Source organism: Cynara cardunculus, assembly GCF_001531365.2.
Source record: "Cynara cardunculus var. scolymus isolate 2C chromosome LG 6, CcrdV1, whole genome shotgun sequence".
NCBI classification, from domain to species: Eukaryota; Viridiplantae; Streptophyta; class Magnoliopsida; order Asterales; family Asteraceae; genus Cynara; species Cynara cardunculus.
The window spans coordinates 873,105-895,851 of NC_037533.1; the positions used below are offsets into that span (position 1 = coordinate 873,105).

Consider the following 22,747-nt stretch of genomic DNA (forward strand, 5'->3'; position numbering starts at 1 on the left):
AAAGAATCACAACAAGACCCTTTTTGTGTGTTAGAATCAAGTTTTTATTTATGCTAGCTATAGATGAGCATACATATGACATGGATAAAGAATAACATGTACGCCTTTTTGCAGATCCTGTCACGTTTATAGAAGAGACCAAAAAGGAGCCAAACTAGCAGATAAACAAAGTAGCAACCAATGGTTAATCTGCCCACAGAAGTCAAATACTTCTACTGTCTATTCTCTCATTAGTTTACACCAACAACCATATCTCTCTTCAAATTCTGTTTCACTCTATGTTAAAAACCATTCCCACATAACTGTATTCTTTTATATTCCCCATGCTCACCTTATTCTTCTTCTACAACTTATTCCTCGCAATCCCATAAATGGTTAGGAAAAGAAGAACGATAGAAAGATGAAAAAGAAAGAATGAAGAAAATGTTCTATGAAAGAAAGGAGAGAATAAATTACAGAAAATAGAGATATCAAAAAAGAGGACAGAAGAGAAAACAATGATTTACATGCCACTAGATATCAATCATATCATTAGTCCTAAGCTTATTTAAAGGACTCAAGACACTTAATGCTCATCAAACCTTAGACCTGAAATGTTCTTAACAAGTAAGATTGTAATCTTGTAATCCTTACTAATATATATGTGAGCCATCAACCTCGTGTCTGGGAGGGATTTCATCTTTTATGTTGTATTGTGACTCATAACACCAAGCATAAGATCAAAATAATAAAACTACAGGGACCAATTACAAGGACATAGAAAACATGCATGCCATGCTGTTTGAGAAATCCTAAAATGCCATAAAAAATCTGTTGAATTTTCCCAAGTTAAAAGAAACCCAATCGGTATTAAATCCAGGCTTTTATATGCCAAATGGGATTACACGTGTGCAAATTACTTTTTAGTCTCATAGAAAGTACATAAGTTTGAGCATGCTAAGAGCCTCTTTCTCTTGATTAGCTAAGATGTAAGGTACAATTGGCACTAGTCGTTCAAATAAGTAGATGATGATTGATATCAGGTGTAAGAATTATCCCTATAACCTTCAATGAATAGATCATTCTGGCAGTACCTTGAGAGATGATCATGATTTTCTCCCTGAAGGGCCTCATACAAAGCAGATACAAGCTCTTTATCATTTTCCAACTCAATGCATTCAGGAGAGAAATCATTGCCACATGCTGGAAACTGCAAAAGGAAAACAAAAGAAAACAGACCAGGTTAATTACTGTGAAGATTGCCTCTGAGATGTGTCATACATTTGTGCATTTAGGGAGCATTCAAGTAGTGATAAGACCACTTTATATGCCTTCTAAAAAAATAGCTCACAAAAGCTACTATAGAGCATTTCTACACATTTAAGTCATTTACCATGTAACTTCAATCAGTATATGAGCAAAACATGAAGTACCAAAGGATACCTCAAAAGTCTCAACTGTAACAAGCACTCATATCAGTACCCAGATATATTATATATCAAATAGGCCACAACAGAGCAGCCAGGCCACAACAGATAAGCCGTTGATCTTTCCTTTCTCTTTTTCATTTCTTTTTTTTCCTTGTTGATAATCAAGGCAGAGTTATCGTATCACAACAGGGTACCTTCTAAGTGCCTAACGAAATTAACTAACCGAACACATATGATCATTGCAAAATGGCAAACAAATAGAGACATTGCCACAAATGTGCCTCTTACCATATCAAAGTAATCCAACTAAATGATATTAAAAGACTACAGGATTAATGACATACTGGAAGCTTGTTATCAAGTTCAGAAATCAGCATCTCATCAATTAGTTTCAGAAGGTACAATGTGTTGTCACGACATGGTTGCAAAGAAAGAATATTTTCTCTGGAAGATAAGTCCACGAGCCGCTTCATCAAATCCTCATATATATCACGAACCAAATACCGATATGATTTTCCACCCTGTACAGAAGTTAAAAACTTGTGGATACAAATACAAAATTGAGCTATAAGAATAGTGACAAGGGAAGGGAAGGACATACTTGTTCGCTTTGCATGAGGAGAAAATTCACAGTCTCTTCCAAATGTTGCCAGCCACCTTTTATCAACTGTATGTAGTGACAAAGAACTACAGAAAATAATGTCCTCACATAGTTCTGCTCTAGTAATTCATTGTCACCATGAAGTCGTGACTTCATTTTGTAGTTTCTCAACACATCAAGCTTCACAGAAGCAACTAACCATGCATTCCATCCATTTTCCTATCAAAAAGCTTCAGTTATCATACAGTTGCTGCAAAAAAAGGTTATAAGAACAACAATTCTCGAACCCCTTACCATAAGTGCCTCAATGTTAGAGATATTTGAATCTAGCAATTCAAGCAGGTCTCCAATTATTTTAATTCTTGCATTCACATCATCACAGCCAGACAAAAATTTAAAAATGAGAACCAATATTTGAGGTAGGAAGAATTGGGAGTTGTTTCCCTTGCTTCTTTGTCTCTCAGGCTGATTATGTCTCTGTATGACCTGCAAAAATAATTATGAGTGTTTCAGTTGAGTACAGCCTCTTTTTAAGCGTATAATGAATAAATCAAAGACATCTTCCACTGGAAAGAAAAAATTGCCCTCTCTAAAAGGCACACATTAACTTATGACATCAAGATTATCAAGGCAATAGAACTAACTTTCTAGCATGAGAGTTTTTAACAGTTGTCACATACAACACAAATCATCCCTCTTTAGTTGATATAGGTGGTCTTTTGAAAAAAAAAAACGTAGGGCTTGGATGTAACCTAATGCTTCTCTTGCTTAACTAGACAAGTAAACTACTACCATCCATCCCCAAAAAAAACCAACTGGAAAGAAAATATCCCCAACAAGCTCAAGGTTACAAAGTTAACATTAGAACTCACTTCTCACAAAGGTCCAAATTCCATAAGTTCCATAGTGAGATATTATGCCAAATTTCTCTAATGAGCTTGCTGAGATAGAAACCCAGAATGCCAAGACACATGAAGGGGCTAGACTGGGAGGCACAGAAGCATGAAGCGATATCCATGGCTCATCAAATAACCATAAATACATACCTAAAAACACCAATGACAAGATAGTTAAAGAAAGGGAAAAATCATGCATTTTAGATCACCTGTTTCGGACTAGCACCACCGAGAAGAACATCAAAAAAGGTTGCACACAGAACATCTGTCTGAGGAAAACGAAACAGCCTGTCTGACATGGCGGAGAAAATAGGTTGCAACCTTAACTCGACTCTCTTCTGGCCTTCTAAAAGAGACTTTGATCTTCCCATAGCCAAAGTAAAAAATTTTGACCCCTTCTTCTCAGATGGGATACCGACCAAAAGTCTTCCCAGGAGTTGCAAACCAAGTAATCGGATCGGTTCATAATCCCTACAATTACAAAAGAAAAAAACAAATAAATAAATGGAATCAAGATGGAACTGGTTTTATTTTGAACACAAGTTCATAAGCTGGTAAATTGCAGCCAATAATAGCAACAGCATACATTAGACGGATTATTACACACCCAATTTCCATGAGAAAATAGATTGATTAAAACATGCATCAACAGGGTGGCACTAGACTGAGATAAAACTTAGTACGTCATAGGAAAATAGATAACAAAATGAACCAAATAAAACATCTAAGACAACAAAATAGTTTTTTCCCCTAGTAACAAGATAATGGATCAACATGGTCTACATAGCCCATACAAAATGATTAGGAATAAAAAATCAACACAAGTGTAGTTGTGCTTGTGCATATGACCCACATAAAGAAGGACCAAATTAGCAAGGCACCTATAAAGCCACGACTTCAAATATTCACCAAATATAAAACAGAACCAAACTTAAATGGAGAAGAAATGAAACATGTTACCTCCATTTAACAAATAACGATATCTCATTAATTGGTCTTTATACTTGTCTGAAAGCTTGTTGCCAAAATGGAAAGCCATACTATGACAAGCATAGTTATTATACCATGGCAAACCATTGTGATAGCCAACCAACAGGAAAACCAGGTTGTTCATTCACTATAGGCGTCCACAATGTTGTCCATAGGCATCTAGTCGTTTACTATATGTTATATACATGCTTATACACCATTACATTGAAATTTTATATAATACCATCATCAAATATTAAACGTTCTATATGAATATTAAACAACAAATACCATCTGAAAATTAAATCGTTACATAGATTATACCCAATTCTACCAAAACACGAAATAAATCAATTGTTACAAAATATAAACTAATATTTTATAGAAAAAATAATAAATATCATTAATTTCAGATAATTACAACTATACAAGTAATGCTTCAGTTAACTAAAAAATTAAAATAAACAAATAAAGTAAAAATGGATGACTTGACAACTACACAGCAATTACAATTAGAAAGGATGAGCTGTCTATGAATATGACATGACTCTACTTACAGCAAGTTGTTTCAGACAACCTTACAGCAAGTTATGCTGGATGTCTGCAACTAAGAAATTAATTTAAGACTTAAATTTGAATAAACAAATAAAGGAATACAGAATTACATCAAGTCAGGTAAAGAAAGAGCAAAATATAAAACTTAGAAGCAATGATGACTTGCAGCAAATAACTCGAAAAAACAGTGATGATAGGTAGAAAACAAAGACAATCAACACTGGGTAACCTCTTACAGCAAGTTATGGTTACACGAAAAAACAGCAAACGGCAACGATTGACAGAAATGAAGACAAATTGACAATTCATTACTCTTACTTTTTGTATGCAAGTGGGCTTTTTTCTTTTTTATTGATTCTTCTACGTTTGGTTTATTATCATTTAGGCTAAGTTTGAGCCCAAGCAAAAACTGTGAGACGGCATGCCTCGTTTGTCATGGTGAGCATGCCCAAGGGAGGGGGCCCCATGTCACTTATCTATTGCCATGACTCTGCAACAACCATGATGACAAGCAAATAAAGATAGACAGGATTTCTGCAGGCTCCCCCTCCTAAAGTGTATTATACAAGCAAATCGTGGTGTCATACTTCACCAAGATTTATCTCTATCCTTAGTTCCCAACGTGCGTCTTCAATCATACGAAAAATACAACAGATCAAAATGGCTAGTTCTAAAATAATTGTGGATAAGCAGCTAAAAATGAAATCATCAACGTTGCAGGACCTGTTCATGCTTTACCATCTACAGTCCCATTGTTTAATATATTCTTGAGATATAAATATCTCTCAATTGCTGTTAGTAATAGTGGCCTACCTACCTCTCCTCACACCCTCCTCTAATGCCCCCTCTACTCACCGTGCATTTCCTGACCGAAAATGGATGGTGGCATGCTCAGGAACTCTTGTCCTCAAGTTGTTGCCACAAATAACAAAAATTAACCACACAGATGGTTAGCTTATTTATATAACCACAAGACATATACCTTTGAAGCAGATTGACAAAAAGATGACAGCCACCAACTAAATTGACTTGATCAAGAAACGATGCGAGAAGTGACTTTTGAGAAAGAGCTCGGATAATCATATGTAAAATATCCTCAATGCACGCCATGTCTTGACTTGTCTCAAAAAAGGATACAAGTGATTCAATATCTGACACTGCAATATGCTCCCTGTAAAATCCAGTCATGTTTAATAAGATCTTTAAATGGCCCAAAGACTCGATATGTGGTGATAATCAGTAAAAGGGGTATAGGATGAGGCTTGTCCAACTAATTTTAGGCTTAAAGGAGGTGTGTTCTTGAATAGAATGTACGGGCAGGAAAAATACTTGCGAGTTACAACTGGTGAAGAATGTGCATACCTGAGACTCATCTCACCAATACTTAGTAAAAGCAGTCGTATTTTTTGTATTTCTTCCTTGTTGGGCCTCTCTCCAAAATCTTTGTTTGTTATAGGTTGCAAGTGAGCTTTGCTTCCAACAGTCGAATAAGGCATGTTATCCCAGTAAAACTGGTGAATAATATCAAGAACGCGTGGAAAACRACACAGACTCTCGAGAAGCCTTGGATCATTATCAAATTGCTGAATGAGAAACATGTATAGTTCCCGTTGCACTTTGTAGACAGCGTATACCCAGATGAAAGGATTAAGGAATACATGTGCAATTGCATCCTTTACAAGAACCTCAGCCAAGCCTGGACAGGCATCAAATATAGTATCACAAGAGATTATATAATAAATAAACAGTAATTCCATGAGAACTTTTAGAAAGATGATAGAAAGTGTTTGCACTAAACGACAAATTCTTAAAAAGTTACCAACCACAATTCGAAATAACATTTAGCATATGTTTCAGGGCTGATAAAGTGTCCATATTAAGCTGTTGGGAAGGCACTGATTGCAATAAAAACCCAAGAACCGAAAATCCAGAAAGATTAAGCATCTGTTGTTGATTAGGCAGGTTCTCATCTAGAACAGAGGCGATAAGCTCAATGATTTCAGCAGTTAAGCGCTCTTTCGTTATAGGTGTAAGCAAATTGTATCCAAGTTGCTGGCTGTCATTCTCATACAAATCAATGCGAGTGAATAGCGGGAAGAAGACAGAAACACCCCCAGCACAGTAGATAATCTGTTGCAATAAGCGGCGAGAACATAGTTGAGTCCCATTTTTTACAGTTGCCTCAAATGAACTCTTGTCAAGCGCATGATCCAGCGAAGGTGAAACATTAAACAATGTCCTACGATTACTAGCCTGAAAATGAGAGAGCAAATGCAGAAGTCTTTAATTGTTTAACTTTTTGGCAGACCATAAGAGAAAAAAATCATTATGTTTATCAGGGAACTTTTTAAGGAAAACCTGTGCATTAAGTCCAAAAACAATCTTGGAGGCCAGACCATCTCTGGCATCAAAAACTCCACTGGGCAACGGATTATCGGCAGAAACCGCAAATTCATTGTCAAGAAACGAGTACATATAGTTTGGTCCTAGGAAATAGATTCCCTGCACTTGTTCAGAAGTGATGGCATCACTAAAGAGATAAACTGGACCCATCTGACCGAAAAATGGAGATGATTCTTTGCTGGAATAGGAAGCACTGTCTTCTTCAAAAGAAAGCAAATTAATTGGTGCTCCTATCATGCAACTGGTCAAAGGCTCAGTGACTTTGGCATAGCTGAACAAACGAAAATAAAAAAGACAAGAAAAATTATTTCCTATATATATATATATATATATATATATATATATATATATATATATATGAGAACAAAAGAGAGCAAAAATACTTCAATTCACAGATAATAAATGCATAAACTCTTCTTCAAACTATATAGCACATGATAGAAGTGGGATAGGACCTGCACTTTTCTGACGAAACAAGAACTCCATCCAGATAACATCTTAATTGACTCCCTCCTGAGAAAGCTCTGCCAATACTATGAGTTAGGCACAGAAAATGCCATTTCTTACCAACAAGGCTGAGAGGAAATGTAACACACTGTCGTTTCTGGTAGATTGACTACAAAAGATAAAGGAAAAACAATTAAAATTGGTATTGTTATTGTTATAAAGAAATGCTCAAAGCAGATAAAATCATATTATGTCTGGAAAATGTAAGCAGCCAAACAAAATAAAATGTACAAAGATACACTATTTCTGTTAAAGAAATAGTTCATTCTACCTCAAAAATTAGCCTATCCTTTGCAAGGGCAGCCAGGCATCCTCTTTTACTTTCTGAAAGAAAACTAAAGAGCCCCATTGTTCCACTTGTAGGAAAACTTTCTACCCGGAGCCAACAAGAAAAAGAAAATCCCTTATAAAGAGGCCATTGCACTGGTGTGCTGATTAATATTCCCTGCAATAAAAATTGATCATAAGATAAGTAAAACAAATGTGAATCAGCCCACAAATAATAAGATTTTCGAAAACCTTTAAGTGTGAGCTTCATACTTTTGGGGTAAAGAGACAATATAGGAAAATCTTATTCAGTTGAACCAAGAAGACACTAAAAAAGGAATTACTTATTTCAGCAACTTCCACAAAGAAGGATATAGATCACCCTTCAGAGAGAAAGAAGTAACTTTAAGTCACAAATGAATTTGCAATATATAACGATTTGTTGACTAAAGTAGATTAAAGATTCTGTACAGAGTGAATTGGCAGAATCTGTTGACAAACGTACAACCTTATTAGAAGCAAGTGAAGTCATAGAATTTAGCCTTCAATAATGCTTCTGGTTAGATAAATGCACTCCTTACCCCATGGTACAACCACTATCCTATTAGTGATCTATAAAGGAGCCACTTCACCCTAAAAAGAGAATCACCATGAGAAACTCCTCCTGACATGCTCTCATATAACTTTATAGGACTTACCCAGAAATCAAACAGCTGATGGTTTCAACCTTTTACACGAACATATTGTCCTATTTCAGGAAAAGTCCTATCAAATTAACTCAACCATTCATATTATATTCAAGCACGTTATCCTATTTCAGGTTCTTATATATCAATTTTTTTGTCCTTCAATAGTACTTCCACCAAGGTTAATTCAGCCTAGACTGATGTCCTCCAATTAGAAGTCCCATTATCCTTTCCATTATATGTAATAGTCTGTACTGGATCTGGCCAAACCATATCAAGTGATACCCCCTTGTCAATGTAATAAATCACACCCCAAATGTCTTGTCATTATCCTCACTTTCAACTCCTATGCCTTCTCATGCATCAAACTTTAGCATCATCCCTTCTGCTGAGCTAGTCTTATGCGAATGCTGCCTCCAACATACCTGTTCTTTATTATCAGAAAATTTATTTATTCGTGCATATATATACAAGGGTGTTTTAAATAAGATATAGAAGAAAATCATTTATAATTTTTTGCTCAACGCTCAACGCTTGGATCAGCATTGAGTAGTCTTTGTCATGCCGAAACTGCTAGGCTTTAAAACTGTCAGCTTCAGTGAAACTTTTTTCAAGTAGAGTACATTAAATGCCACCAAACTTACAGAATCATCTCTATCGAAATTGAAGAAGGCCGTCGGTCCTTTTTCATTTAGCATAGATGAAATATTGGTTAACAATAGTGAGCAGTACTGTTGCCGAGTTCCCACTTTCTCACTTCGAAGTAGAGCAAAGATTTTGCGGATTTCCTTCCCAGATACACTATGTCCACCAGTGACCTGAATTAACTGGCCAATTTTCAGGACAACACTATCATTTTCTTCATAAGGAAACCAGTCAAGAAGAAAGCTCAGCATTCCCACTCGGACACATGATGCTCTATTTGATATGGAATCTCTAAGCAGCTGAAGGAATACGTTCAGCCCTTCATTTCGCATTAAGTCACTGCTCTGCCCAGTTTTAAGAAGGAACAATAATGATTCAGAACTATCCACACATAATCATAATTAAAAAATTATTACTAGCTCTAAAGGAAACAACATAAGAAAACAATGATAGAAATAGGTCGATGATTAACCAACCTTCTGCAACACACTCAGATAAAGCAAGATAACATCTTCATTCTGATTCCAAAGAAAGAAAAAAACATCAAGATGAGAAACCAAAACATGAAGAAGAGAACTAAATGAGAAGCAAAAATATCCAACAGTTTTTGAAAACCTTACTTCCCCATGGAAAATAGAATAAGCATAGCATAATAAGAACTTCGACTGTTGATACCGAAGCAGTCTAAAACAAGGTTTTGCAAACATACCCTCATAACAAGACTCCGCTTGAGATCGAACTTTCCATCAACAAGCATATCGAGCAGAGCAGTTAATAGACCGGCATTTGGTCGTCGGTGACAGAAGTCTAACAGCAAGCTTTGCAGTGTCTGATAACCCTTGCCAACAAGAGCTCGAAAAGCAGCCTACACAAATTCAGGTGTCAATAATGTTTAATTAGAAACCAAAATAAGCTTATCAAAACAAGATAAAGCACTACATGAATGCTTTACTTGAAAAGCCATTCACATCCAAGCTTGTTCCAATAAACAGACATATGATTAAAATATAGTTGAGCATAACATAGAACGTGAAAGCTAGCAATTACTATTACTGTCATTACCAGTTTAGATGGGACCAACAATAAGAAAATACTGAACCATAGCTTACCAAGTGCAACACACCTTGCTTCAATGGACAAAACAAAGAGGCCTACCGGGTAGTAGGCATGGACAAATATAACCAAAGATTAATAAATAAACATGTATGCATAAAAGGTCTTCTCAATGCACTTTATAATGGAGATGATTGACAACATCAAACCAAAAGGTACATAAAGGTATATTTCGACACTTACATTTATGGTTGAAAGTGTATACAGAACTCTTTGAATCATTATTACTAAGAAGAGCATTCCCAACTTCACTATCAGAAACTTGGAATCCCTTCTTCCCATCTTGTGCTTCACCTCACAATTTTTATTCTCTCTACCCGACTTTTTCCAAAACAAACATATTTATCAATTTTTTAGGAAACTTTGGAAATTCACTATCTTCGTTTCAGCAAAACAATAAAGATGCCTAAGCCATCAAAACCTTTTTCACTATAATCCAGTTACCCCATTCCTAACAAGATAGGTTGCTCACTACAAATTCTGAAATCATGCTCTAGGAAAAATGCAGAAAGCTAAAATACAAAATCCCCAAAGAAGCAATTAAAAGAAGGGCATAAAAGAAAAGAATATATATGCTGAGAAGAACATGATAAGCAAATGGGATTGTCGTAGCACTCAATATTTAAAAGCGAAAAAGTATATTTATGAATAGAAGAGGCAAAATGGGCGGATTAGGCAGGCAGGATGATACAAAGACTATACTATTATAATAATGATCCAATTTTTTAATAAATGGATTTAGAAGGTTCTACGCATTTGAATGCACTTTAGGTGACTTTCTGAACATTCAACTCACATTGGATCAGTTCCATCTGTAAGTAAGTTTTAGACCTTTACTTGTCAGACCCGTTGGAGATAAATTATAACCCAATGGATAATTTTCATGCAATGGATAGCAATTGCCACCTCTATTGAACACTTGGTATACAACAAAACATATTTGAACAAAGAACTGAAACAGATGAATAAGCAAAAGAGATTATAACATTTAGAATTAAAAATAAATGCTCTTGGTAGCTTGTCAATTCTGAACCTGCAGCAGAGTACCACTGTGTAAATGTTCTTTCTTTATTCACAGCTATGAAATTAATCTTGTAGTCATTTGCAGAAATAAAAACCATAAGGAATATAAAATATAATAACCATCGAACGCTGTCGAAGTGACTAATTCCTGGAAATTGGGATAGTGGTATCTGAAAACATATCTTGAGGACACCCGACATCATGACCTAGATTGGCACATCTAAATGAACGACACGACAATGCATGAGGCTACAACTATTTTGAAAGACGAAGATCCAAAAGCACAAGAGAGTAATCCTACACTACGAATAATAAGAAAGAAACCATATGAAGCCAATACCTTTGAGGCATCATTACCCATAAGAAGAGAGGTTAGAGTTTGAAGAACATTCAGTACTAGCTTTTCACCCTCTTCGTCTTCAGTGTTCCCATGCAATAAAGATACAACATGCAGAAAACACTCACCATCACAGAACAAAGTCTGGAAGTACTGCAATACGAAACATGTAAGACTCATCTTGACAACTCCACACTGCAAAGTCCATACATGTGCATGCAATCTACAAAATTATGAAATACATAACCGAGAAAATATACCATTCGGTCTTTCAAGAGCATGTCTCTCATCCCAACCAGCAGATCAATTGATAGTTTTGCAAAGTTCTTCTCCCTTTCTTTGACTTGTGTGAAGGTTTCCAAGTATTTAGAACATAAATATAACTTTGCCTTTTGATCTTCTTCAGAAGATGGAATGATCTACAGGCACCCGATGCAGCCAAGTCAAATACAAATACATACAGATACATACACACATAAATATATATGTGCATGCATGTGTATACATATATATATAAATATATATATATAAAGAGAGGGAGAGAGAAGGAACTCTCAAATTCCCATGTGACATTATAGAAATAATAGAAGAAAGTGATACCTTCATCAGAGCAAAAATATAAGAAAGCATGGACCTTCTCAAACATTCTTCCCAGAAAAGATCGAACAAACAATCAATACAAGTAGAACTATTCAAAACCAAATATTGTGCTTCTTCAGTAACCGAAAAGTATTCGGCAAATAGCTGCATGCAAGATTCCATACTATCACGCCAACTATGCACTGTCCCTGGTGAATTTGATTTTTTGGACTCTTGAGCTTGAATACAAGAAACTTTGAGCACTCGAGGAATTGCATCAAGTGTTCTAAAAGAGGAAACAGTTTTCTCGGGTGCAAGCTGCAAAATGTGGAGGAGACACTTCGCTAGGCCAGTGTCAACCTCAGGATTACAGGCAAATAGTTCAAGGGTGTCTAAGAGCACAGAACATTCGGGCTGTCATAACAAAACAAAAAAATTAGATACATAAACAATACTGTCAGATAAGAAGTTAACTAGAAGTAGCAAAAGGGAGGAAGCAACTCGAACTAAATAAGATTTCGTTTTCAATAATTACTTGGGCTATGCTAACACATGTGTTTCTGTTTTCATTTTCTTTGTAATGTAAACAAAATTGTGATTCTTATTTGACAAGGCAATCAAAACATGTTTTGCAAGACTTCTGTCTCAAAAGCAAGACGAAAATTCTAAATAAGAAACAGAAAGTTTTTTCTACCAGGTTTAAAACCTTAACTTTCTTGTTTGGTTGGATGGTGAACACGTGTTCTTTTGTACACCTACTTTGTAAACCATGAAAACATTCAAGCATCCACTTAATTGTCGTAAAAAAATTCTATATTAATTTTGGCTTTTCAAAAACACAAACATGTGCCAAACACCATTTCTTGTCTAGGCTACACATTTTGAAATGTAAACATAAACACGAAGAGCAAATATTGCCAAAAAAAAATCCTTCAATTTAGTTGTAGGAAAAAAAATCCTTCCATTTAATCGGATATATAGTTCCTAACAATTATAGAAATGTAGAAAGTTAGAAATATAATCAACATATTAAGCAATAAAAAGATAAGACTTCGGCTTCTACAAAATACCAGGGGCTTAGCATGAGTTGGGGGCAGTAATGCAACCAAGAAACTAAGTGCATCCCAGTTACATGCCCCCTCTCCCCCAAAAAAATATCTTTTAGCATACAACAAGTGGTTTGGGGTTGGGGTTCAAACAAGAGAGGTTGAGTGGAGCATGCACAAAATAAATTTTTATGTAGTTGTACTAATTAGAATGCCCTAGTGACTAGTGAGGACCATCAAGTATCACATACGGGTATAAAAAAACACAGCAGATGGAGAAGATTTTCTTCAGGATGGCATGCATAAACAATCTAAGCAGTCCTCCAACCAAAGTAATTCAGTGAACGCAAAATTCTTTTAGTATGTCAGACGTCAATAAACACATGGTACGTTACGAAGAAAAAGAAAGCAAACTAGCTACCAAGTTATTTTTACAGATCCACGATGTTCAACGAGTTTACTTTGAAAAGTTTACACATTCAGTTCGTAGAAGAATGATATCTCATTTTGATGGACTAGAATGATAATTGACATCACAATGGGGGGACTGGAGCCTTCATCTCATACATAGGTTTTCAAAATAAAAAAGAGAAAGAACTCACCATGTTATGAGAAGTTGCATCGAGGGTTGCAGCAAATTCCACGACAGAAATTACATTTGTTTGAAGGATATCAGTTACATTACTTGATGCATGTTTGTTACTGGATTTTGAACGAGTATAAGGCTCACTGCTCCAGGGACGAACGTCGCTATAGTTAAAATAAGCTTCAGGAATTACTGTTGAACCACTTCCAAAGTAGAAGTGCTCTGAAAAGATGAAATCCCACACCCCTTCTGACCGAAATACATCCAACAATGAGGGGGATAAAACAAGGATCTTTCTAAATACGAAGAGCACATAATGTTGCAGCGAATACAGAAATATCCTGCAACCAGATGAAGATGAACGAAATTACAAAAGTGAATACAAAAGAGGAGCAAGCCCACGTGAATAAGGTAGAAGTAGTGGACTAGATTATTTTCAGCTATACAGATATTAAATATAATCATTTTGGTGAAAAGAATATGAACAATAACACTTATGAGAAAAATCATTCACCTTAAGTGGCTAGGAAGCTCATTTTGATTTGAGAAGGCCTTAATGCTTGGAAATACAGTTAGAAGAACCCTCATGATGAACTTTATCGAAAGTTCTCCATATGCAGAAGAAAATGGAAAAGTACTTCGACCATATGATTGCACTTGATGTGATCTTAAATCCTCTAATGTGAGAATAAAGGAATAGAGAGTTTTGCTCAAATTGACGGTATAATTACTCCAATATTGGCAACTAGGAGTATTAAGAGACGAAGAAGTTTCTGTTATTCCTGTATTCTGAATACTGCTCTTGCGGTCACTATCAACAGAGGAAGGGATTTTTGTATCATCCTCCACCGCCGAGTTGCTTCTTTGCTGCATGAATTCTTGGAACACAAACGCTGGCAAACAAAAGCTATTTGCAAATTTGTGCACTCTTCCGTTTTCACATAAAAATTGCAAATTGTTCAAATTGCCAAAGCTTTAACATGGTTAAGTACATCAAATCATAAGGAATAACTACACAACAACCTCAGTTATGTTAACACTCAACTTTAACAGTCTGACATTCACCACCCTGCCCCAACCTACATGCTCTGCTTTTCTTAAAAGCATAAAATGAGGTTACTGTATCCAGAGACAGCTGTCCATCAGTGGAACTGCCACCAAGGGAGAGCCATTCCCAAGCAAGTGTTCTCACATGGTTACAATCGATGCATGATGTGGCATTAGTTCATTTCTGTTGTCACTCATATGAACATGGAAAAAATTGGCATAAAGAAAGGATACACGGCTTCCCTGAGAACCTCCAAAGAAAGAACATGGAGCTGCAGAATCCACATTAAAGGATTTATATCTCCACTAAGAACATGAGAATCAAAAGGTTAGATCAGCAAAACATAAAAACATCAATTAAGGAGATATTCAAACTAAAAGTATAAAAAAACCAGCAAAAGCATGCATTGATATGAAAAGTACACAGCCTTGTCGTGTTCCAATATTGAAACTGAAAAAATAAGTTGCATCTAAGATAGCAATCACATCATTTAACCATTTTCAGAAAAAGTTGATCTTATCACAAATGTCAACACTTTGTTTTATAATTTTGGCCCAACTAGTTTTGTATACATTTTTCGTTTTCTCGTCATTTGTGGTTTAAGATTGTCCATACGTAACACAAGATCAGCATAGCCACATGGCAACAAGATGATCCAAAGTGTCCTAAAATGCCTAGGCTCAAGGCACATAACTGATCAATCTGTAAAGCGACAAATCAATCACAAAAAAAATTATATATCTATTGCATTTCAGTAATTACATGACATAGAAAAGACACATGCTTAGAAGCCTATAATAATACTGGTGCGGTCTTTTTGTAACTTATCTGTAGTTGGTCATCTCTACAACCATTATGTCTATTTGTAGGTTTCATCGCTGGTTTAACAGAAAAGATAAGAATCAACAAGGTGGTGTGCTCTCTAGGAGAAGAAGAAAAGAGCAGTATGAGGGTTCATACATACATTCATACACACATACATATATATACACAAACACACACACGGGAACTCAACACAACTCTCCGTATCATCCATTCTCCTGCCTCTCTCAGTTCCCACTTTCTGTCTGTCTCTTCTCGTGGGAGTTGGAGTCCAACAATCTTGCATCGAGACAGACGCCTTGGCCACTTGATGAGAGGGGCATATGCCACATAGTAAAGGAAGCTAACGAACAGGCATCACATTTTAACAAACACACATATCCGATCACACCAAATAACAGTTCTGCCATTTCTTCTCAGAAAACATTTTCCCACCTAAAATTTCAAAAACTACCATATCATAAGCTTGAGTTTAAACTTCTAAGAGTTGCCAGAAGAAGAGTGTCAGGATCTAAGACCTCATTCTCATAAAGCTTTTCTGTTTCTCTCTCTTCACCATGCATAAAAGACACCACTCAACTCACATTAATGAAATCTTCTATCGACAGTAGATAATGCATCAAAAGAATTCCCTTGGACGATTAGACTGTCCACATTTCATCCTTTGAGAACCATACTAGATATGTGTAGATGTAGAAGGCAGGTGGATTAACAATTTCTTGCTTGGGGGAACCTTAGAACTCATATTTTTGCATGTATTGTGTAGAGACAAAAAAAGATTTGTCCTGCATCTGCAGGCCATAGAAGCATATCACTCTGGGAAAGATCATATCTGAGATACATATGGGAAAATATCTGAGATGTGTCAACAAAAGAATCAAAAGTCCAAACAGAGGGGAAAGGAGCAAGTTCACATTTGTGCAACCTATGTTCATTTTGGTAACAATGTTACCTGTGGGATCACAAGTAACTGGACAGTTTGGAAGACATTGTAGATGAAAACCAATCGGCATTCATCCCGGGACAGAAAATCTCTGACAATGAAACAGGACCTTTATGTGCAGGTATTATCATACAATGGTACAGTGACGTGTGTTTTCATGGTTGATATTCAAAAAGCATATGGCACTGTGGATTGGACCATTTTGAGAACTATATTGCAGCAATTTGAGCTTTCACCAGAAAATCATGGCCCGGATTATGGAATGTGACGCAACAGCTTCCAGTTCTACCTCCATAAATAATATGATCCCACGGCTTCATCAAGCGACACTGAGGGTTAAGCTAAGGTGATCTTCTCTCCCCCAATTTATTCATGTTGGTCATGGAGGTTCTCAACTAGGTATTTAAGATATGAATTGGGGAAGGACTGAATGGGGAGGGAAGCACTTTACATTCCACAAGCAGTATGAGGCTCAACACATAACCCACTTATGTTTGGCAGATGACACTCATCATGTTTTGTCACAGGGATGTCTCATTGTGTTGATTATAAAGGCTACCCTTGATGAGCTCAGGAACATCACAGGTTTGGGCCCTAGCATTCCAAAGAGTACCGCGTTCTTTTGCAATGTCAGCTAGCCTGTAAAGAGTGCAAGTCTCCAGATTCTCCCCTTCATTGGGGATACTCTAGTAGTCAATTATCTTGGGGTGCCCTTTATCTCAACTCGCCTAACGCATTGGGATGTATGATCCTTGTTGAGAAAGTGAATAACAGCATCAGAAACTGGAAAAGTAAATCCCTCTCATTTATTGGCCCAACTTCAACTCATTAATACCATCCCATCATCCATGCAAGTGTATTAGGCATAGCTTTTTAGCCTACCAGTTTCTATCACCAAGGATATAGAAAGACTCACCCGGATTATAGTGCCAAGGTTGAAGCCAGGACGGCAAAAGGTGCATGGAAGGCGATTTGTTACGTCATTACATGATGGAATACTTCTTGCTCTCGAGATATGCTTGGAGCATTGTGACGAAAAAGAGTCTCTTTGCATTCACTGGATACATACTTAATGCCATTAAAGGGCAAACCTTCTAGGATGCCCCTATCCCAAAGCACACCACTTGAGGTTGGAGAAAATTAATACGAGTGAATACATCCAAAATTGTGTGGTCCACAAAGTGGGGAATGGAGCATCCACATTGGCATGGTTCGACTATTGACATCCTACTTGCCGGTTATGTATTGTCTTATCAAAACAGAATATATATATATATATATATATATATATATAAAGCCAGGATCAGAATTGATTAGTTCTGGGGAGTGGAAGTGGACCTAAGGTTGGTTGGATACACACGAAGCTGTGGGAGATGTTGTGGTGCCTAACCTCATACATGGTTCCCGGCATGTGTCTTTTGGAAGAACTCCTGAGGGCAGCTGGTTCCTTTCTCGGTTACTGAAGTGTGTCAACAACCTTTGTAGTTTAGACAAAGCATCTCGCATCACTCGTATATTTTATGGCTTGCTCTAGGAGGACGGCTCACTGCACAAGACAACATTCTCAATTGGAAGCAAGATCTGCCTGACCTGGTATGTCCTTTGTGTAAGTTACAACCTGACTCATGCCCCCACCTATTTTTCTATGCCCTTCTTCTAGTTAGGCGTGGTGTATGCTAAAGGTCCAGATTAGTGTGGATGAAACGTCAGCGGATTGGACGGACATATTCAAGTCTTATCAAGTCATAAAACAGGATGCAAGTATTCCACAAAGGTTGGTGTCAGCCACAACAGTGTACTTTGTATGGCAGCAGTGCAACTACAGCATCTTTAAAGGTGTGACTGTAAGGTTGACGAACAGGAGAAGGAAATTCGGAAGGCAATTCAAATGCGACCACTAAGGCTGAAATTCAAGTGTACACCTATGGTCAAGAAGGTTCTAAAGTCTTGGCATATACCCTCAAAGGATGATTGCTACTGCTCAAACCTGGATGGAATCCCGTCTACGTGTCTTGAAAATGGATTGTTGGGTTTGTTGGTTGCACACCATAGAAATTTATCCTAGTTATATGTTTTGCTTGTATCTTATTAATGTTTGTTTGGTTACTAGATAAATGGTTTGGAGGTTGTTGCCAATCACCAGTGGTAAGTTTGTGTAGTGCACTCCACTCCACCTTGACCTTAGGGCCTGTCCTGATGGCTGAGGGACATGCTTGTTGGCCTGAGTCCCACCTTAGTTTGTATCACAGTTTTTTATTTAAAAATATTTCTAGAGTTTCCGCGTTCCTTCCAAGTAACTGGATCATTGGTGGAGCCACAGTTCAAACCAAAACTTAGTCTCCTATTCCTAATCTTCAAACCAAACCAACTTGCATTTGATTTTCCTTTTTGAAATGTTTCTATATTCATTGTTGTTGGCATAATCCTAATTTAGGCAGTGAGTTTCTTCTCATGGTTCTAGGGATTAAATTTAAATTTCTTGATTGTTAGCTTTTCTGATAAATAAGGCCATATTAATCTATGACAAGCAAGGATCCACTGTGAGCCAATTTAAGATCAGTTTCAGTTGTTGAAATTATTATCAGCAACAAGCTTGCCCAAAACAGTTCAAAGTATCACATATATTCTTTTCATATACTAGAGCAGCATGAGAAAGACAACTGGTCTTGCACATGTGGCACTTATACAGGAAATCAAGGTAAAAACATGTGACAAACCTTAGCTGTCACAACTTTGTAACTATACAATTTAGATTCTCAAACGTAATAAATAAATAAAAACTTGGCTCTGTTTAAGTGACAATCAGTTCCAGAAGTCATATTGCTCAAGTAAACCTAAAGAAGCAAAGCATTCACTTTGTGATGCTCAAGATCCTATTATTTTTGTTATCAAAGTTCCCTTTGTGCTAAAAGTTATCGCAAAATGTTCATAGAACCCTTTACACAGAAATAAATAGGGCCAGTGAGAAACCATAGAGAACTATTAGCAACAAAAGAAGCCAAATAACACAACAGAAGTTTAAAACTCATCCATTAAAATTTGACAATATTAACTTTAAAGGAACCATGGATGAAGTAAACTTTGTTATGAACTTGATTGAGCAAATAAGCTTCCAGATCTCATGATCTAGATTTTTTTTAAATAAATTAATACAAAAAATTAAGGACCTCAACTTGAAAATAAAGTACATAGGTTTTCTGCACAATTCAGATCCATGATCCAGGGTTTAATATATAAATTCAGATCAGATAACTCCGCAACCAGTGGTATATGTTACCTTCCACGATTAGAAGAGGAACTTGATCTTAAGGAGTTAAATGACGGTACTCCCAGACCATCCAACAACACTTCAAGTCCCCCAATGCTCCGAAAATGGTTTTGACCACGTGAATTATCAGTTAGTGCCAACTGAAGAGTTCTTAAAGTTAGATACTGAAGGGATGAATTCGTCCATTGTTCTTTCAAGCTTAACCTTCTAATAACACGCAGCAGCTCTGAAAACACATCCAAAGATTAGCTCCCTCAAATAGAAAGCCTACTTCAAAAAGCAAAAAGGATTCCTGTCTAAGTTTAGAGTCAGGAAATTCTCGTCAGTATCTTTTAGTATACTCTTTCAACCAGGATAAGCATCCATTTAGCACATTAATTGAGCCATGACTACATGGTCAGGCAAGTTCTTTTAGGATTTTCTACTTTTCTTCTTCAAATAGGGATAACTGCCTAACTTTTTAGAGCATCAACTATCAAAGCGTGCACTCGGTACTTTAGTAAGTTAAGATAGCATATCGTTGTAATTTTGTTAAGAAAATTTATTAGTGCAGATCTAGCTATTATAAGAGTTTGTCAACCAGGCACTAAGAAAAGTGAACATGTATGTGATATAGAAGACATGAGTTACAGTTAATATCCAAATTTGTTAGTCAAAAGAAACAAACTGCAACATGCAATGGGAGGATGCATTAAATACAGCAGAGGTGAGTAGTCACATACAAAACACATGCCAATTTCAAGTTCTTGATAGCATTAGGAATACATTGATGGTAGTTTAATGGGTCACAAGTAACTAGATAACCAATAAAAGTATCAACTATTAGAATCTTTCGATCCTAGAAACAGCAATCCTTCTAGTATCTGGTAGATGTCCTAGGTGGTGGACACACAAAATTTAAGCAGAAACAACTGATAACACTTCGTAAAAGAGTGAATATTAATGACAACTCATAATTGGCCAAAGTTTGAACCATAATCTCTCTTTTAAACGAAGCAAAATGGTGAAATCTATTTGTGGTGAAGAGAAGAGGATGCTCCCTGATCAAGGATGCATCTAAAAATGGGCCAAATGATGAGCACCTAATTTTTAGAATACAACATTCGTGGATGACTTTGATAAAAAGTGGAAGGCACTTAATCAGAGAACAGAAGAGGTGCTTTTTCTTTGAAGGGAAAAAGAGTTTGGATCTAGATGTCTACTCAACTGAAGCTATAGCCAGGTACTACCCCAGAAGATCACATCCCCTCATGGAGTCTTTGGTCCATGGAAAGCATTAAACCAAAGAGAACATGGAAGTGAATACCAACCCAAAAGATTAACAATAAAAATAATGTAATGTTTGGTTTTGCCGTGATCAACAGCATATATAATTTATCTCAACTCAAATATTCAACTATTTTAGTTCTTAACATACTAACCAGTCAAGAAAGTATATCTGAAGATGCATACCTTACCTACTAACCAATTAAGACCACCAGCTTCCATCACTGATATGACTGCCTTCTGATGCCACTGCACTCTTTTTTCAGAAAGAGGATCCCTTGAATCGATGAAAGGTTCTGGAGTTGTGGCAATCCTTTCAACACCGGCCTCTAAGTTGTCAATGTCTATCTGAGCCTTTCCATATACATCTAATCGTAAATTGATAAAGCTGCATACAATTGAAACCACATGTACAAGTATTTTTTGTAAAAGACCAGCCTTTTCTACATTTGAACTTGATAAAGTTTCATCAGCTGAAAGAGCGCCAACAATGGTTTTCAATTGGACAACAGCTCCTGAAACATATATTGCAATGTTAAATGCTAGAAAGGAACAACAAAGAAAGATGGAAGTTTGGTGCAAGATCACCACATAGAAGTTATTAAGAAAAGAACACAAGGACATATACAATCTTGCAGCTAAGCACATAAGAGCAAGTTGTGAAATTACTGTCCAACAAGACTGTCAAAACGAGGAAGGAGAAACAATTATAACATCATTACCTCTTTCTGAATGAAATAAAATTTTGGTGTACATTAATACAAGAAGCAAATGCATGATAGGCACACAAGCAGTAAGCAACAACTAACAAAGAAAGATAATATGCATTTATGTTGATTTTTTATTGAAAATAAAACCCCACCACTCGTCCAAATTACAAAACTTGAGGAAAACAAAAAAGGAATTCAATGAGATGAAAGTAGGGTTATAAACGAGTTATTAATGACTAGTGCTACTACTTATTGATTCTGACCATTGATGTTCACTCTTTCAAATCCATCACCATCTCCAAAATGTTTCAGTCTGCAAGTCACCAACATCACTTACTATTTGTAACTGCTATAAAGTTTAAGGACGTGACAAAAAGAGAAAGTTCTTGGAACTTTTGAGTTTTATGGTTCTAACTTCTAAGATAAATGACATCAAACTTTGTTTGCCCAATGAAGTATTTTCTGTGCGCACATCAGTTAGAATATATTTTTTGTTACAAACAACTCACTGTTCAATAAACTATCGACTATGACTATGCAAATTAGATAATCTAATTGGTTGCAAAATTGACCTAAGATTTTTGCTCCAAATATTCAGCCACCTTACAGGTCAATCCTCACCCAAAATATTTAATTTGAATAGAACACTTGATGTTAGATGGTATAAGTAGAAAACCAATAAAAAAAAAGTGTCATTAAAATTACAACTTCAGATTGGGGTTACAACTTAAAACATTACTGGGTTGGATTAGGACATTAGGCTACCACTGGAACTTACATTATATGGGAAAGGAAGAAGATACAGAGACTATGAAGCAGCTAGGTTCCGAAGAAATTTATCCTCATAGGAGAAGCATGGTTGAATGCAAAGAAGCTAAAAAGGACACCTTTTTGTAGTTCAAGCTATACCAGTTATACTGATATGTTATATCAGTCCTACAGTCGGGCTTGTGAATCATCAAGTGTTTGGATACTTTTTGTTTGTAAAACTAGATACAGGCACGCAAGTTCCTCTCTTTTGGCTTTCACATGCAATTGTTTAAGGGTGATATATGCACCATAAATTCC

General features: G+C 36.3%; 1 protein-coding gene across 9 annotated transcripts in view; it reads right to left on the reverse strand.

Moving 5' to 3' along the window:
• LOC112514076 (BEACH domain-containing protein B) overlaps positions 1–22,747 on the reverse strand; it is a 44,433-nt gene that overhangs the window by 11,826 nt on the left and 9,860 nt on the right. For 5 of the 9 annotated variants that reach the window (XM_025120409.1, XM_025120405.1, XM_025120406.1 and 2 more), the window contains 22 exons: positions 21,161–21,484; positions 19,713–19,929; positions 14,904–14,975; positions 14,137–14,595; positions 13,639–13,963; positions 12,012–12,404; positions 11,672–11,830; positions 11,415–11,564; positions 9,648–9,803; positions 9,415–9,456; positions 8,938–9,282; positions 7,612–7,785; positions 7,289–7,449; positions 6,789–7,104; positions 6,254–6,683; positions 5,793–6,126; positions 5,413–5,601; positions 3,116–3,377; positions 2,305–2,496; positions 2,011–2,229; positions 1,754–1,930; positions 1,074–1,189 (listed from right to left, as the gene is read on the reverse strand). In XM_025120409.1, the coding sequence (XP_024976177.1) occupies positions 1,074–1,189; positions 1,754–1,930; positions 2,011–2,229; positions 2,305–2,496; positions 3,116–3,377; positions 5,413–5,601; positions 5,793–6,126; positions 6,254–6,683; positions 6,789–7,104; positions 7,289–7,449; positions 7,612–7,785; positions 8,938–9,282; positions 9,415–9,456; positions 9,648–9,803; positions 11,415–11,564; positions 11,672–11,830; positions 12,012–12,404; positions 13,639–13,963; positions 14,137–14,595; positions 14,904–14,975; positions 19,713–19,929; positions 21,161–21,484 (5,212 nt within the window). Of the gene's footprint in view, positions 1–1,073; positions 1,190–1,753; positions 1,931–2,010; positions 2,230–2,304; positions 2,497–3,115; positions 3,378–5,412; positions 5,602–5,792; positions 6,127–6,253; positions 6,684–6,788; positions 7,105–7,288; positions 7,450–7,611; positions 7,786–8,937; positions 9,283–9,414; positions 9,457–9,647; positions 9,804–11,414; positions 11,565–11,671; positions 11,831–12,011; positions 12,405–13,638; positions 13,964–14,136; positions 14,596–14,903; positions 14,976–19,712; positions 19,930–21,155; positions 21,485–22,747 lie in introns of those variants that run through there. The other 4 variants (XM_025120408.1, XM_025120407.1, XM_025120413.1 and 1 more) reach the window with 4 other exon arrangements.